Below are 17,144 nucleotides of genomic sequence, written 5' to 3'. Positions count from 1 at the left end.
ATCACCGTCTTGAGTTTGTAGCAGTGAAGACTTTGCAACAGACTCAACATCCATCAATCAGAGTTCAGTTCGAGAACTCATGGTGACTCTCACTGGATGAAGGACAATCCGGCACTATCTACCAAAATTATAAATGCACATAGCCTTTGAAGGAGCAATTCTGCTTTTAGGAGTTTATCTCGCGGATATACTTGCTCATGTACCAAATGAGCGTGTGTTGGTGGCTCACTCAAGTGCACTCGTCACTCCTACTAGACACAGCAGTGACAGAACTCATTAAATTATTATGTGGGGCTATATTTATTGATGTGGGAAGATCAGAAGAGCTAACATTAATGCAGCATGCTGCGTGCCAGGCACTGCGATAAGTGTTTTTATATATTTTTATCTTATTTAATCCTCATAACAGCCCTGTGAGGTAGTTCCTATAATAGTATAATAATAAATAATAGTCCTCATTTTACACGGGAGGAAATGGATTCAGGGAGGTTAATTTACTTACCCAGGGTCAGTAATCCGTAGCAATTGCTAATACGGAGCAATGCTGAGATGTCTGAAATATGTTATGACAAAACAATATGTACGCTACGATCCACTTTTATGAGAAAAAAAAATACACATAGATATGTAAGTGCATAGATGTGCATTTAAAAAAAGGTTGGAAAGAAATATATCAAAATATTAACAGTCGGCTGCTGCGATTGTGGGTGGTTTCTCTTTTCTTCCTTTTGCTTATAATTTCCTGATTTTTCTGTCAAATCTTGGGGCTGACTTGGAGGGAGGAAGTCCCGCCAGGAGGCGTGAATTACTTGTGTAATTTTAAAGATGGCTCCATCTTTAAAAGCTCGGCGGTGGGGGCGCCTGGGTGGCGCAGTCGGTTAAGCGTCCGACTTCAGCCAGGTCACGATCTCGCGGTCCGTGAGTTCGAGCCCCGCGTCGGGCTCTGGGTTGATGGCTCGGAGCCTGGAGCCTGTTTCCGATTCTGTGTCTCCCTCTCTCTCTGCCCCTCCCCCGTTCATGCTCTGTCTCTCTCTGTCCCAAAAATAAATAAAAAACGTTGAAAAAAAAATTTAAAAAAAAAAAAGCTCGGCGGTAGTGTGGAACAGTGACACAGATTTGTGGGAAGCGTTTCTAGGCTGAGAGGGAAAAAAAACACCAGTGGGGAGGGAGAGATTGCCCAAAGGGAAAGAGGATGGCTCCTGGGGCCAAGTGCAGGCGAAGTGTCAAAGGCACTGGTGGAAGAGGCAACCTTGAGGAGCAAGTCCCTCGCTTCCATGAGGCTGAGGGGTGGGGGACAAGCAGACGGGGGGCCGGGGGAAAGGCAGAGAACTGGCGCAGGGCTAGGGAAAGAGGGAGCACTGAGAGCTCCTGCCCAATGACCTGTGTCCTATCATCGAAATCCAAAGCTGGCCCTCTACTGAGGGGTCGGGCAGAGGGGGTTGGGTAGGGGATCTGAGGAGAGGGAGAGGATTTGGAACAATCACTGAGAGAAATTTGATACAGATATATAAAAGGACTGCCTCGCAGCCCTTGGGGCCCCGCTGAGGCTGGCTGGCCTGGCTCTGTAGCCGAGCCAACTTCATGACCTTCTCCAGCAATAGCCAGCAGCCCGGGAGTGGGGGGTGGAGAGAATGGGTGGTGGGATTTTCACAGGGCTGGGGATTGGCAGAGCAGGTGCTGCAGAAGGACACGGGGAGAGCGAGTCCAGGGGTCAATGCTAGCATGGCTAAATGGGGCTGACCTGGAAGGAGGAAAGGATGCCAGCAGGCTTACTGATGGCGTCTGGGAAAGGAGAAGGGAGGAAAGACAGGCTGGTGGCCGTGTGGGCCAGAGAGTGTAGAGCGAGACCAATAGGAAACTGAGGTCGGAGGGGCGTTTCTGAGTTTGACACGTTGAACTGTCTCCTCTGGAGCTCTGGGGGGAAGCGGGACGTGCAGCAAGGAAACGGTGCGGACGGAGGGGTGAGGACAGCGGTACAATAACGCCTACCTGATAGAGGGCAGTTTGGCAATATCTGTCAAAATTCCAAAGGCACGTTCCCGTTCGTCCAGCAGTTCAGCTTTGAGGGGTGTCTCGTCCAGATATACTTACTTGCTTTTGTGCAAGATGAGTGTTGAGGGTGAGTCGGGACGGCGCTGTCTGTAACGGCCACAGATTGGAAGCAGCCGAAAAGTCCATCGATAGTGATTTCATTGGTTACATAAATTGTGGTTCATAAAAATGGAACGCTAGGAGGCTGGAGAAGGGAGGACGTTTCTCTTGCTAAGTGGAAGAGGCAAGGCACCGATCAGTGGGAATAGTTCACAGTCTATTTGCTAACCCACGTGTAAAACCTCTCCAGACGGATACATAAAAACTGTTCATATAGGTTGCCTCTGAGGAGGGAGAGCTGTTGGCTGGATGACAGGGTTTGTTTGGAAGGCAACTTCTCATTTGCCCTTCTGTTTCTGTTGTGTAGCTTTCGTCTTTCTTTATGGAAATATAAGCGACAGAGAAAAATTGTATATATTCGAGGTATACAATGTGATGTAGCTTTTGAATTTGGAGCCACGTGAATATATTACTCAGTGAGGGAATAAAAATAATTAACTGATAACATTATATATAGACATCCATGTATCTGTATGTAATTTGGATCTCTTTTATAGATAGGACATCATTAAAATAAAAGCACAACGAAAACTCCCACCAGAGAGTTTGCTTCGAACCAGTCAGTTTGCCCCGGAGATAGGTTGGAATTTGGATGCCATGAAACTGACCATGTGCCAGTAATTGCTGAGGCTGGGTGACGGGTATGTGGGGGTTCGTTTTCATCTGAAACGCGAAATCGCTGCTCTTGTAGGGCAAAAATGCCCACGTGGCGGCAATTCCATGCGGTTTAAGCTAATGCTGTTCTCATTTTTTGTAAATTTTCCACAATACAAAAGTTTTCAAAGACAGAAAAACAGGTGAGCTCCCTCCACACTCTTGCTAGGAATACTCATCCCGGCTCTTGTATCTTATAATTCAATGGGAATAAAGTCCCATTCCCCCGTCAACTTCTTTTTTTTTTTTAATTTTTTTTAAATCTTTATTTATTTTTGACAGAGAGACAGAGTGTGAGCAAGGGAGGAGCAGGGAGAGAGGGAGACACAGAATCCGAAGCAGGCTCCAGGCTCTGAACTGTCAGCACAGAGCCCAATGTGAGGCTTGAACTCACGAACCGGGAGATCATGACCTGAGCCAAAGTCGGACGCTCGACCGACTGAGCCATCCAGGCGCCCCTCCCCTGTCAACTTCTGAAACAGCGTGCTGCCTCTCTGATTCCCTTTATTCTGGGACCCGATACTATTTTCAGGATTTTTCCTGTTAACAGCAACCTCTCCCCACCCTGTTGTGTGTTAATTGGGTACCACCTTATCCTTATTGCTGGTGAAGCTCATCCTGTTCTCTCAAAAAATCACGTCTTTAGTTTTTTATGATCACTTGATGTTCTCTTCCTGCCTCACGGTCTATTATTAGCAATCCTAACTAATTTGGGGCCATGCATTTGTCCAGGTTGCATATATTTATCCGTCTGGGGGCTGATGTCTCTAGGACATTTAGTATACAGCCTTAAGTTGTTTTGCTTCTGTCTGCGCTTCTTCTGTTACCTAGGAAGCTACGGGGACTTTGGCCTGGCCCCCAACACCTGCTAATCCATGCGTTGTTGTCTGTCCTCAGGAGGCAGGTGGCTTCCCCTTGCTGCCTACAGGTCCGGGCATCTTCCCTGTGCCCCGCAGTCCGTCGGTCAACCCTGCTTGCGTATGCCCCTAGTACCCCCAAACTTAATCGGTTCCTCCAACTTGAAGCCTCCCCTTTACTTCCTCTAGAAACAGCCTCCTATGACCCCCTTCCTCAGGCAGTCTAGGTTTGGCATACCTTCTCTGTGCTCTCACAACTTCCTTTGTGACGCCAAAATGTGCTGGCCTCTTTTTTTTTTTTTTTTTTTTTTTTTTTGTCCTGTCCATCCCAGACTACGAGCTCCTGGGTTAAGGATCAAGCCTGTGTCTTGTTCTCCCTTGAATATCTCACACCGAGCACGGCATCGGGCACATGGTTAAATGCTCGAAATAATACATTTTTACGATTTTAATTTGAAATACTTCCGGCGTACAGAAAATTGTATGCAAAAATAGCAGAAAGAACTTTCACGTGCCCTTTATCAAGATTCATCTGGTGTTAGCATCTTGGTACATTGACCATTCTCCCTACACACACACATGCACACACACACACGCACACACACACACACACACACACTCATACACACATTTTTGCGTGTGAGGCTCTGGGGAGTAAATCGCAGACATCAATATGTGTTTCCTAAGAACAAGGACATTCTGTTAGATAAACATATGGTAAAGTTGGCAAATTCAAGAAATATAACATTAGATACAACATACTATTATATAATCTACAGGTCATACTCCGATTCCGCTCATTGTACCAAGAATGTCCTTCACAGCTATTTTCTTCCTGGTCCATGATGCAGTCTAGGATCACACATTGTATTTAGCTGTCACGTCTCTTACTTCTCTCAAGTGTCCTTCCATCTGGAACAGCCCTCAGCCTTTCTTTGTCTTTCAAGACATCAGCATCTTGGAAGAGCACGGGCCAGTTATTTTGCAGAACGGTCCCCAGTTGGGGCTTGCCTGATGTGTCCTCATGATGAGAGGTCATGCATTTCTAGCATGAGTCAAACATTAAAAGGGATCCAGTGATTGTCGGTGACGTTAACTTTGATTAATTGTTAAGATGACGTCTGCCATGTTTTTCCAGTGTAAAGATACAACTTTTCTTTTTGTACTGAGTAACTAATGTATGGGGAGATACTTTGAGACTATGTAAATAACATGTTTTTCATAAAACTTTCAGTCACTAGTTTTAGGATCCATTGATGACTCTTGCCTGAACAGTTTTTACTATGGTGGTCGTCAAAGAGTAATTTTCAACATAACATCTATGCATTGGTTAAATGAATTGCTCATTTGTCCTACAGAAGGGATGCCTCCTTTGCTAGGACAGCAGCTTCCAGTTGGCTGCAAGAGTGAAGTCTAGGTGGAGACAAGCTGGCAGTGCTTGGAAAACTTAAATGAGGTCAGTTCTGCTCCAAGCCCTGCTGGCCTGTATCAGGACCCCGCATGGACTCCGTGGCCTTCCAAGATGGTCTCCCTGCTGAGGCCCAGCAGCAGCGGCTTGCTTAGTCAGCCCCATGCCTGTAGGACCCATGCCTGCCTACTCTTACTATTTTCCATCAAAGTGGAGAGCAGAGAGGATAAAGATGGGGGGCACTCTTGCCTTCCATTTTGACTTATTTGAAAAACAGAAAGCAGAATTCAGGATTCCGCCCAACCTTTTCTGCCATTCTGGAGACCACATTTTTAGACGGTGGGATCGAGGCATTGCTTTTTTTTTTTTTTTTAATTTTGTCACACAAATTTATCTATTATAGGCTAGCAATGTGTTAAATGGTGGAGCTTCTACTGGTCTTTCAACTCCTTCAGGCTTCTGATGGCCGACTTTACTGTGAGGGCAGAAGTGGTGTTGCACCACCCGCTACAGTTTTCATGCGGGAACCACGATGCCAGATTCCCCACAGCTCGTCTTTTCATCTTGGTTTTGTCACAGAAGGAGCAAGGCTACTTGGTGTGCTGGCCTATTTCAAGCTTCTTCGCCATTTTCCTCAGGGAGGCACCACAACGGGTCCCGTATTTACCGACGATTCCGACCTTCGTGGTGCATTTAGCCATGTCGCTGCGAGCTAGGTCGGAGCCCACGGAGCCAAGGTATCATGTTCATGTGGGTTCTTGTACAGAAAACGAAAGGCACCGTGACTACATGGAAGGCAGAGGGAAGTACATGGTGGAGTTATTTTTGTTCGGGGACTGTATTAGTTTCCTAGGGCTGTTGTACCAAAATACCACAAACAGGGTGGCCTAAAACAATAGAAATTTATTCTCTCACAGTTCCAAGAGCTAGGGTTTAAAATCTAGGTGTGGCAGGGGCATGGCATGCTCCCCCTGAAGCCTCGAGGGCAGGATGCTTCCTTGCCTCTTCCAGCTTCCCGTGGCCCCAGGTGTTTCCTGGCTTGTGGCTGCACATCTTCAGTCTCTGCCGCCATCTCCCCTGTGTGTCTGCATTTGCCTTCACATGGCATTCTCTCTGTGTCTGTGTCTTTGTTCAAATTTCCCTCTTCTTATAAGGACCTCGGTTATATTGGTTTAGGGCCCGCCCTAATAACCGCATCTGAACTTGATTACATCTGCAAAGACCCTAACATTCACAGGTACCCAGGGTTAGGGCTTCAGCCTCTCTTTTTGGGGGACCTGACTCAACCCATAACAGGAGCCATGTCTGAAGTCCAGCCCATTTGGGAACACAAAGTGGAGTGCTATTCCCTATAATGCCTCAGCCCAGTATAACAGAGCTCTCTGTCCTTCCTGCTCACTCTGGTCTTGGTTGGCTTGCCAACATGTAAGGAAGGAAAATGAGACAGGCAGAACATCCTCAGCCCCCTTGAAATAGACTTTGGACGTTAATTTTCAAATGACCACAAGCGATGCACGTAGCCATTGCATAGAAGACAATAGTAGAGAACAGGAACAGTCTACGAGGCTCTGGCCCCTGCATTCCTTCACAGAATTCTCATACTTATGATATAAATAGATTTGTTACCATTTGACCGATGGGGAGCACGAGACCCAGAGAGATGAAGTGACTTCAAAAAAGTCACACAACTACTGATACTAAATTTCAGTAAATATTTGTTGCCTGAATGAGTGAATGAATGACTCAATCTGGGACAGTATCTCTGGTCTCCATTTCCTGATCCATTACTCTTTCCACTGTACCTCACAAATGACTGAAGACTGAGGTGTGGTCCCAAGACAATGAAGTATAGATCTGACCAGGTCAATTCCAGATTCTGTTGCTGTATTTAATAACTTTCTGAATTCTGTGGTAATGAGCATGCCAGCCTAATTGATTTCTTTTCCTGCTCCTCTTCTGATACACCAATCAAGAGGCCATTTTGTCAAGATACTGAGGCATTGGCTTTAATTTTACTTGAGCTACATAATTGTCTAAAATTATATTTGCACTAAAGGCAGGCCTTATCACGGGGACACTTTTCCTATAACAATATATCAAGGAAGTAAAGAATTCAACATGTTACCTTCATACTCAGAAATGGAAGATTGATATTCCCTCATGCCCATTTCTGGGTTTCCATCAGCATCACTGAGGGAGCCGGGAAAGCTCCATCCAACAAGGACTCAGTAACAATGTGCTGTGTGCCCAACCATGGGCTAGGTGATGGAGTGAAGGTCGGGGAAGAAGAGAAGGAAGCTCTCTCAAGGATCTTCCAGTCTAAGGGAACCATGTGGGCATCCACATGGGAAACAGTGACCAAAGAGAAGTTGACACTTCCTAAGCACCTATGAGGTGCCAGTCACTTGACGAACCCAGGAAGGCAGATATTACCCCTATATAACAGATGAGCAAACTGAGGAACAGAGAGGCTGAGACAACTTGCCCAAGATCGCATAGCTAGTAAGTGGTAGAACCAGGCTTCAAGCCCAGCAGGCCTGTGACTCAACAAAAGAGAATAATATGAGATGGCTTATAGGCAAGCACTTGCTTGCATGGGCCAGACGAGATGCATTCAAGAAGTTTCAGTGAGATGCATGGAATCTAGGAAGGCCAGGATGGGGCCTCTGGGAGATAAGACTGTGTCAGGAAGTTGACAGCCTGCAGCAGGTGCTCCCATACCAAATCCCTTTATAACTTGCCCACTACAACCACCTGTTCCCTGAAGGGCTCAGGCTCCGTCCATCTTCTCTTCTGGTGTACTTGGGAAGGTGGGGAAGAGAAGCCAGTTCACATTTCTACCTTCAACTCAAACTGCCCCCTCTCCGAGGCTGGCTGAACTGTTAACCATCCAAGTGCCTGACCTTGTGGGACAATTTCTCCACGTTTCTCAACCCAGAAGCATAGCCCCCTTTGAGCCGAGAGGAGCCTCTCTTTTGAGAACCACAAGACCCCACACCCCCCGTGGCCTCCCCTCTCCCTCCTTTCCTCCCCTTACGCTTCTGTTCACATAGAAAGCATGGCAGGAATTGAACGTGTTTCTGCTTTTTTTTCCATGGCAGGGAGAAGAGCTGGCTTAGTCAGATATAGAATCCTCCCAGTCTGCTCAAGGCGTTGCCAATCAAATAGCCTTCATCTGAAACATCAGATCTGTAGATTAAAATAAAAGAAGGGCACACGCATTCTCGGACTTTTTTCTCTACCCAGTGAAAAGAATAAGTTTCTTAAGTCTGTAGTTTTAGTTCTCAAGAGTCAAAGAGTTATGGTATATGGGGGGAGGGGAGGTGGGGGGAGGGTTCTCTCAAAAGAAAAATGGGATAAATGAAAGGTTTTGTAGGTCACTTACAAGAAATGCAGAGTTGTGCTCAGATTTTTTTTAACTTTTTTTTAAAATTTTATTCATTTTTGAGAGAGAGATAGAGCATGAGCAGGGGAGGGCAGAGAGAGAGGGAGACACAGAATCCGAAGCAGGCTCCAGGCTCTGAGCTGTCAGCACAGAGCCCGATGCGGGGCTTGAACCCACGAACTGTAAGATCATGACCTGAGCCGAAGTCGGATGCTTCACAGACTGAGACACCCAGGCGCCCCTTTAAGACTTTTGATTTTGAAATAAGTATGGAGTCACAGGAAGTTGCCCTTCACCCAGTCTCCCCCAATGATTACATCACACATAATTATAGTACCATATAAAACCCAGAAAATGGATATAGGTACAATGTGTATGTATAGTTGTATGCCATTTCATTACATGTGTAGATTTGTGTGACCACCATCACAATCAAGAGGAAAACTATTCTATCACCACAAAGATCTCCCTGTGTACCCCTTTGTAGTCACACCCACCCTGCGCCCTACCCCCATCACCATCCCTAATCTCTGGTAGCCATTAATTTATTCTCCCATCTCTATAATCTTGTACTTTAAAGGAGCGCCTGGGTGGCTCAGTTAGCTAAGTATCTGCCTCTTGATTTCGGCTCAGGTCATGATCTCGTGGTTCGTGGGATCGAGCCCCGTGTCGGGCTCTGGGCTGACAGCGTGGAGCCTGCTTGGGATTCTCTCTCTGCCTCTCTCTCTGCCCCTCCCCCACTCGTGCTCTCTCTTTCAAAAATAAATAAAACATTAAAAAAAAGATCTCGTATTTTAAAAAGTACAGTTCCCTTACAAAAATGGATTGGCACCTCCAGTTTTCACAGAATCTCAGGCTTGAAGGAGTGACTTCTCCAGCCCATTTCCCACTCCATGCCCAAATTCCCTCTCCACTTCCTCCAAGTGTCCATCCAGCTGCTACAACATGCAAACCAGAACCTTCTTCAGGATCTTATGGATATTGCGGTATGTGATATAAATATTTAGAGCAAGGACATTGTTTCCTCCTGCAAACTTATTTAATAACTGTCAAAACTTTTACCCTTAGACTAAATATTACAAAAGGCCCTCTCCTGTGCCGATTTTCCCATCACACCCTGTTCTGTCCCAAACAAGCACCTCCTCTTTCCACCCTTTTACCTAGTGAGTGGGATGAGATGCAGGAGGCCTGGAAGGCTCACAGAAAATGCCAGAAATCCCTTCCTTAACTATAGATGAAATAGTCTGGCCTCCAGCAGTTGGGGCCTTTCAAACGTAAGTGGTGCCTGTGTGGAATTTATTTCCCAGGCTGTTGTTATCTACATGATACCTGTAAGTCATTCCGGGGAGATAATCCGTGGAACCCAACTGCCCTGGAGTCCAACTCCTCGGGACTCACTTGTGGTGGGTAAGAGAATTTTGCAAGGCACTCTATAGCCCATAGCATCAGAAAATAATGACTCAAAAGCATGCCAAGACCAGAAGGGGTTAGCAGAAGTCAAGCCACGGGGGTTCCATGGCTGGGATTAATTTGGATCCCCCACCTCCTCTCCCCTGTACTGTTTTGAAATCTTTCCACTTTGCACAAACCGAACTTGCTCTGCACAAAGAGCACCTTGTTCTCCTCAACTGAACAGCGGCACTTACACAAATGCAGACTCAGACCCATTAGGATGTGGCCTTTAGACGAAATGATTTTCTTGAAGTATGGCTAAGAGGACCCTAGCTCACCACTTTCTGAGTGGGGGCTCCTGCCTTCCAGAACCCTCACTTCCCCTTAGGTGAAGAGCGTATGAGCAGTGAGGAAGGGAAGGCAAGACTACAGCTAGCTGTGTGCCCCACCCCAAGTGCCATGGCTCTGGGTCCACATCACAGCTTTCAACCCAAAGGCTAAAAGGCCTGAAATACGTGCTTCAGGCGAATGTAGCTACTCGTGTCTCAATGTTTTCCCCTTAACTAAATAGCCTGTGTGTGGAATTTGTCATTTCCAAAGTGAAAAGATATCTCCAACTGCTTTAATGATCCTGGCGCGGGCGTGGCTGCTTTGGTTTTGTAAGGGGGTAATTTCTGTGGCTACTTTTGGGCTTTTTCTTCAACTTGTGGTAAATGCACAGAACACAAGGCCACTCCCTGGTCTGGAAGCTGATCATGGCTCTGACCCTTGCTCACTGGGAGGCCTTCTTGTGGACGGCAAGTAACTTCAACTCTCCCAGCCTCAGTTTCCTCATCTGCAAAGGAGGGATAAATAATGGCTGTCCTCCTAACAAAGGAGGTCATTTACATAAACACATCAGCAACATCTTTGTGAAAGTTTCAGAGGGAAAATCTAGTGATCAAGACATTCCAATACAGTATCAAAAATAGTTCAAAAATGTTCTTCGGTGTTTAGAAAAACATTCTTTTTTTGGAATTCAAATGGTTACTTTCATTTATTTTTTATTAAGTTTTTTTTTAATTGTAATTCCAGTATAGTTAACATACAGTGTTATATTAGTTTCAGGTGTACAATATAGTGATTCAACGGGGCACCTGGGTGGCTCAGTCAGTTAAGGGTCTGACTTCAGCTCAGGTCATGATCTCATGGTCACGGGTTTGAGCCCCACGTAGGGCTCTGTGCTGACAGCTCAGCAGGCCTGGAGCCTGCTTTGTGGATTCTGTCTCCTGCTCTCTCTGCCTCTCCCCCACTCATACTCTGTCTCTCTCTCTCTCAAAAATAGATAAAACATTTTTAAAAAATTTTTAAATAAACATTTAAAATTTTTCTTAAATACAGTGATTCAACAAGTCTATACGTTATTCAGTGCTCTCATGATCAGTGTACTGTTTAGTTCCCATCAACGATTGCACCCATCCCTCCACCCACCTCCCTTCTGGCAAACATCAGTTTGTTCTTTATAGGTGAGAGTCTGTTTCTGGTTTTGTCTCTGTCTTTTTTTTCCTTCGCTCATTTTTCTGTTTCTTAGATTCCACTATGAGTGAAATCATATGGTGTTTGTTTTTCTCTGACTTATTTCACTTAGCTTATACTCTCTAGCTCCATTCATTGTTGTTACAAATGGCAAGATTTCATTATTTTTATAGCTGAATAATAGTCCAGTGTGATATATCTATATCTATATCTATATCTATATCTATATCTATATCTATATCTATATCTATATAATCTTCTCTATCCATTCATCTGTCAACGGACACTTGGGCTGCTTCCATAATGTGGCTATTGTAAATAATGCTACCATAAACATAGGAGTACCTATATCCCTTTGAATTAGTGTTTTTTTGTATTTGGGGGAGAAATACCCAGTAGTGCAACCACTGTATCATAGGGTAGTTCTATTTTTAATTTTTTGAGGAACCTCCATACTGTCTTCTAGAATGGCTGCACCAGTTTGCATTCCCACCAACAGTGCACAAAAGGTCCTTGTTCTCCACATCCCCACCAACGCTTGTTGTTTCTTGTGTTGTTCATTTTAGCCACTCTGACCCATGTGAGGTGATATCGCACTATGGTTTGGATTTGCATTTCCCTGATGATGAGTGACGTCGAGTATCTTTTCATGTGTCTGTTGGCCATCTGGATGTCTTCTTTGGAGAAGTGTCTCTTCATGTCTTTTGCCCGTTTTTTAATTTGATTATTTGTTTTTGGAGGTGTTGAGTTGGGTAAGTTTTTTATATATTTTGGATAATAACCCCTTATTTGGATATGTCATTTGCAAATATCTTGTCCCATTCAGTGGGTTTTCTTTTAGTTTTGTTGATTGTTTCCTTTGCTGAGCAGAAGCTTTTATTTTGATGCATTTCCAATAGTTTATTTTTTTTATTTCCCTTTCCTCAAGGAGACCTATCTAGAAAGGTGTCACTATAACCAATGTCAGAGAAATTACTGCTTGTGCTGTCTTCTAGGATTTTTATGATTTTGTGTCTCAACATTTAGGTCCTTAATCCATTTTGGGTTGATTTTTGTGTGTGGTGTAAGACAGGGGTCCAGTTTCACTCTTTTGCATGTAGCTGCCCAGTTTTCCCAACACCATTTGTTGAAGAGACTCTTTTTCCCATTGCGTATTCTTTCCTCCTTTGTTAAAGATTAATTAACCATACAATTATGGGTTTATTTCTAAGTTTTCTATTCTTTTTTTTTTTTGATAGAGCAAACAAGGGAGACAGGGATAGAGAATCCCAAGCAGTCTCCATACTCAGCATGGAGCCCAACTCGGGGCTCAGTCCCACAACCCTGGGATCATGGCCCAAGCTGAAATCAAAAGTCAGATGCTCAACCGACTGAGCCACTCAGGCACTCCTGGGTTTTCTATTCTATTTCATTAATCTGTGTGTTTATTTTTGTGTGCCATACTGTTTTGGTTAGTATAGCTTTGTAACCTAACTTGAAGCCTGGAATTGTGATACCTCCAGTTTTTTCTTTTTCAAGATTGCTTTGGCTATTCGAGGTCTTTTGTGGGAGCGTTTCCCCTCAGGTCAGGACCAAGACAAGGATGTCCACTTTCACCACTTTTATTCAACGTAGCACTGGAAGTCCTAGCCACAGCAAACAAAAAGAAGTAAGAGGCATGCAGATTTGGCAAGGAAGAAGTAAATCTTTCACTCTTTGCAGATGACATGATACTCTATGTAGAAAACCCGAAAGACTCCACCAAAAGACTACTCGAACTGACACATGAATTCAAGTCACATGATGCAAAATCAATGTACAGAAATCGGTTGCATTTCTATACACGAATGATGAAGCAGCAGAAAGAGAAATTAAGAAAACAAACCCATTTACAGTTGCACCAAAAATAATAAACTACCTAAGAATAAACTTAACCAGAGAGGTGAAAGACCTGTGCTCTGAAAATGATAAAACATTGATGAAAGAAGATGAAGGTGACACAAAGAAGTAGAAAGACATTCCAGGCTCATGGATTGGAAGAACAAATATTGTTAAAATGTCTTTCCTGCCCAAAGTGATCTACAGATTTAACGCGATCCCTATCAAAATTCCAACAGCATTTTTCACGGAGCTAGAGCAAACAATCCTAAATTTTGTATGGAGTCACGAAAGACCCTGCATAGCCAGAGCAATCTTGAAATAGAAAAACATTCTTAAAATAATTCTTAAAGTCTTATCTGTTTTACCTTAGGCCGGGTTTTTTGGCCGATCATGACTCCATTCTTAGGGTTCATTATATTTTTTAGCAAGAGGGTGAGGTTGGCCATAAAATATTATGAAATCATTAGAGTGCAGAGTTAAAAAAAAAAAAAAAAAAAACAAGAGTGGGGGATAAAGTCATCCAAATACTAGGAATTTGATCTCAGCCATAAAGGCAATTAGCTTTGTGGAGCCAATAGGTTTACTACTTTTCAGTAGGGTTACTGTTTCACAACAGCGAGTTGTGTCCAGGTCATTTGGTTGTAAAGTGGAGAGTCAATCAGAATAACCCCGTGGTGCCTATGACCAGGCCAGTTTGTGTGCCTCTTCACCTGATCTTTCTTTGTGAGGGCAGCGTGCCCTGAACTGGATCCCTGGGGCTTTGAGCTGAGAACTTCATCGGGTTCCTGCTACTGGCTAATTAATTGGCAGATCGACTCGTTGCAAAACCAAGTAGCCGTGCTGACCCATTAACGCAGGTCCCTAGGGTCATTAGGACAGCAGAAAGAGAAGGAGATGGCCTCATCTCCCAGGATTACAGGGGAGAAGTTCCTGAGATCTGATGAGTTCTCAGACGAGCATGATCCAGGAATTGTGCTTTTTCTACCTTTTCCTGTAATATTCCTTTTCGAAAAGCTCCTCAGAAAACAAAATGTCCTGTGGCCTTGCCCAGCGATACCCAGCCACTTAAGGGCCCCTTCTCTGTGGAAGCAGTTCTCCTGCACAGGTCTGATAGGCTCAGACCACTCAGCTGGTTGGAAGGTGCAATAGCAGTCAGTCAACAGCCTACCCTTCCTGCCCATGTGATGTCAAACCAGTCTGGCTGATTTTTTTTTTAAATTCATTGCCCAGCTCTGCGGGTCGATAATGTATCTTCCCTTTGTGCTGGGAGACTGTGGTTGCAGTCTCGTTCCTATGTGGGTCCACAGTCACTGTCAAGGGGGAGTACCTTTGATCGCTGCTCCAGTGTTTTGTTTTGTTTTGTGACCACTCTAAAATATTGAGCTGTCTACGTGATGCCATAACAGTGGATTGGAAAGCGAAAAGGTCTTTCAGTGGAGGAAGCGATTGCTTGCGTAATAGCCGACCGTGTGGTTTTCTGTTGTTGTTTGCTGTTGTTGTTGCTGAGATGGCTCGTTGTTTTGTGTTGTGTAAACACATACTATTATCTTTTCTTTTTTTACTGAGTTGCCCCAAAAGTAAACTCCCTCGTGGGGAGGCTGCATGCTCTAAGTGGTAAAATCAAAAACTGTGAAGCCAGACAGATCTAAATTTCTTAGCTGTGAGCTCTTGGGAAGACTGAATAATCTATCTGAGCCTCAGTTATCTCATCTGTAAACTGGGCAAGATAACATCTGCCTTGAAGTGTTGTCGGATCGTTATGAGGCTATTTTAAGTGTCTGGCCTAGGTCAGGCAGTCAGTATTTCTCAACTTTAATGTACATACACATCACCTGGGGATCTTGTTGAACTGCTGACTCTGACTCAGTAGGTTCTGGGGTGGGCGGGAGATTCTTCATGGCCAATAAGCTCCCAGGTGATGGCCATGCTGCTAGTCATCTGCAAAGTGGCCAGCACAGCTAGTTCCTTAATACATGAGCACCCCAAAATAATTCAATCTCTCACTTAAAAATTACTGAGAAGAAACCCTTTTTCCTCAAACATAATACCAATCTGCCTATAGCTATGTTCCCATAGCCTTTGCAAAATGGCTCTTTGAGATTGGCCATGGTTGGTCATTTCTGAAGGCAGGTAATCGGTACGTGGGAGAGGTTCATTATACTATTCTCTCTGCTTCTGTACATCTTTAACATTTTCCAAGAAGAAAACCCCAACAGATTTTTAGGGCAGTGACACTATTCTGTAGGATACTACAATGGTGGATGCAGGTCATCATACATTTGTCCAAACCCACAGAATATACACCAAGAGTGAACCCTAATAGAAGCTATGGACTTTGCGTGATAATGACCTGTCAGTGGAGGTCCACGCGTTGAAAAAAATGCACAACTGGGGGATATGGATAGTGGAGTGGCTACGCATGTAGGGAGGGGGCATGGGGTATATGGGAACTCTCGGTACTTTCAGCTCAGGTTTGCTGTGAACCCAGAACTGTTCTAAATGATGAAGTCTAATCAAGAAAACACCCACAAGGGGCTCAGTTGGTTGAGCGTCCAACTTCGGCTCAGGTCATGATCTCGCAGTTCTTTTTTTTTTTTTAATTTTTTTTTTTTTTTTAACGTTTATTTATTTTTGAGACAGAGAGAGACAGAGCATGAACAGGGGAGGGGCAGAGACAGAGGGAGACACAGAATCCGAAACAGGCTCCAGGCTCTGAGTGGTCAGCACAGAGCCCGACGAGGGGCTCGAAGTCACAGACCGTGAGATCACGACCTGAGCCGAAGTCGGACGCTTAACCGACCGAGCCACTCAGGCGCCCCGATCTCGCGGTTCTTGAGTTCAAGCCCCGCGTCGGGCTCATGTGCTGACCGCTCAGAGCCTGGAGCCTGCTTCGGATTCTGTGTCTCCTCTCTCACTTCCCCTCCCCTGCTCATGCTCTGTCTCTCTCTGTCTCTCCACAATAAATAAATATTAAAAAAAACCCACAAACAAAAGAGAGCTGTTTCCTAACAGCGTGAGAGCCGCAAGAGATACAGGTTGCCTAGTACAGTGATTACCTCCAACAACATGTTCATTAGAAGACAGAAAGCTTTCTTTCCAATTCTGCAAATAAATCCATTCATAACCTTGCCTTCTGTGACCTATGATTGTACAAAAGTAATTTCCCCATCCACCCCAGGATTTAGCATATTTTTTCCCTTACTATTAGCACAACTCACACTTCATTTTCTCACAATGTTTTTTGCATTGTTTTTCTCTACCTTGGTGGACTAAAGTCTGTCCACATCCTCATAACATCATTTATTCTTTTCACTTTATTGAACCAGGGCTTTTCTCCACCTACCCGGATCACATCCGGAACTGCCCAGCTTGCACGTTCATTAAGTCCATGATTCACAAAACAATTGCCATGCAAAATTGGAAAACACACAGAGTGAGCTGGACAATCTTCATCATCTTCCTTGAAGTGGGCCTGGTTTTTATTAGGTACTGAGCTGACACAGTTCAGGACAGGTGCCCCCAAATTTTTGGACGTCTTTTGATTCACCAAGTGATGGGGGCAAGTCAGAAAGAAACTAAATGAACAAAATAAGGAAGCAGCCAGCTTGAGCTTAGTCTGTTTGCATTTCTTTTTCCTCTTGGTTACATAAAGTATAAAGCCTCTCTCAACCAGTGTCCTAATTGATTCCTCTTTTTTCTGCCGATGGCAGGGTCTTTGATGTGGTAACTGGACAAGGCCTCATCCGGATAGCCTGTAGCTGGGTCAACTCTTTGTTATTTTGTTTGGTATTTAATCCTGGAGAGTAATGTTCTGCCCTGGTATGTTGTTTATCACTTCCAGATTATAGGTGTAGCAAATATTTTCCTAATGAAATAATCACGAACTTGGCATTCTCCCTCTGGGCTAACACAGCTAGGCTCT

At 44.5% G+C, this 17,144-nt stretch overlaps 1 protein-coding gene and 1 pseudogene across 8 annotated transcripts in view; one reads left to right on the top strand and one right to left on the bottom strand.

Moving 5' to 3' along the window:
* Positions 1–17,144, top strand: part of LOC145714515 (P2R1A-PPP2R2A-interacting phosphatase regulator 1-like) — a 110,968-nt gene that overhangs the window by 61,823 nt on the left and 32,001 nt on the right. For 3 of the 8 annotated variants that reach the window (XM_081794048.1, XM_081794056.1, XM_081794049.1), the window contains exon 12: positions 11,929–15,821. The exons of 2 other annotated variants lie outside the window; for them this stretch is intronic. In XM_081794048.1, the coding sequence (XP_081650174.1) occupies positions 11,929–11,995 (67 nt within the window). In that variant the 3' untranslated portion in view covers positions 11,996–15,821. Of the gene's footprint in view, positions 1–8,171; positions 8,357–11,928; positions 15,823–17,144 lie in introns of those variants that run through there. 3 more of the 8 variants (XR_014136871.1, XM_081794054.1, XM_081794051.1) reach the window with 3 other exon arrangements.
* Positions 5,502–5,771, bottom strand: LOC145713858 (large ribosomal subunit protein eL43 pseudogene; annotated as a pseudogene).

Source organism: Panthera onca, chromosome X, assembly GCF_046562875.1.
Source record: "Panthera onca isolate mPanOnc1 chromosome X, mPanOnc1 haplotype 2, whole genome shotgun sequence".
In the NCBI taxonomy this organism is placed as follows: Eukaryota; Metazoa; Chordata; class Mammalia; order Carnivora; family Felidae; genus Panthera; species Panthera onca.
Note: the sequence above shows the minus strand (reverse complement) of the source record. Positions and strands in the feature narration are given on the sequence as shown.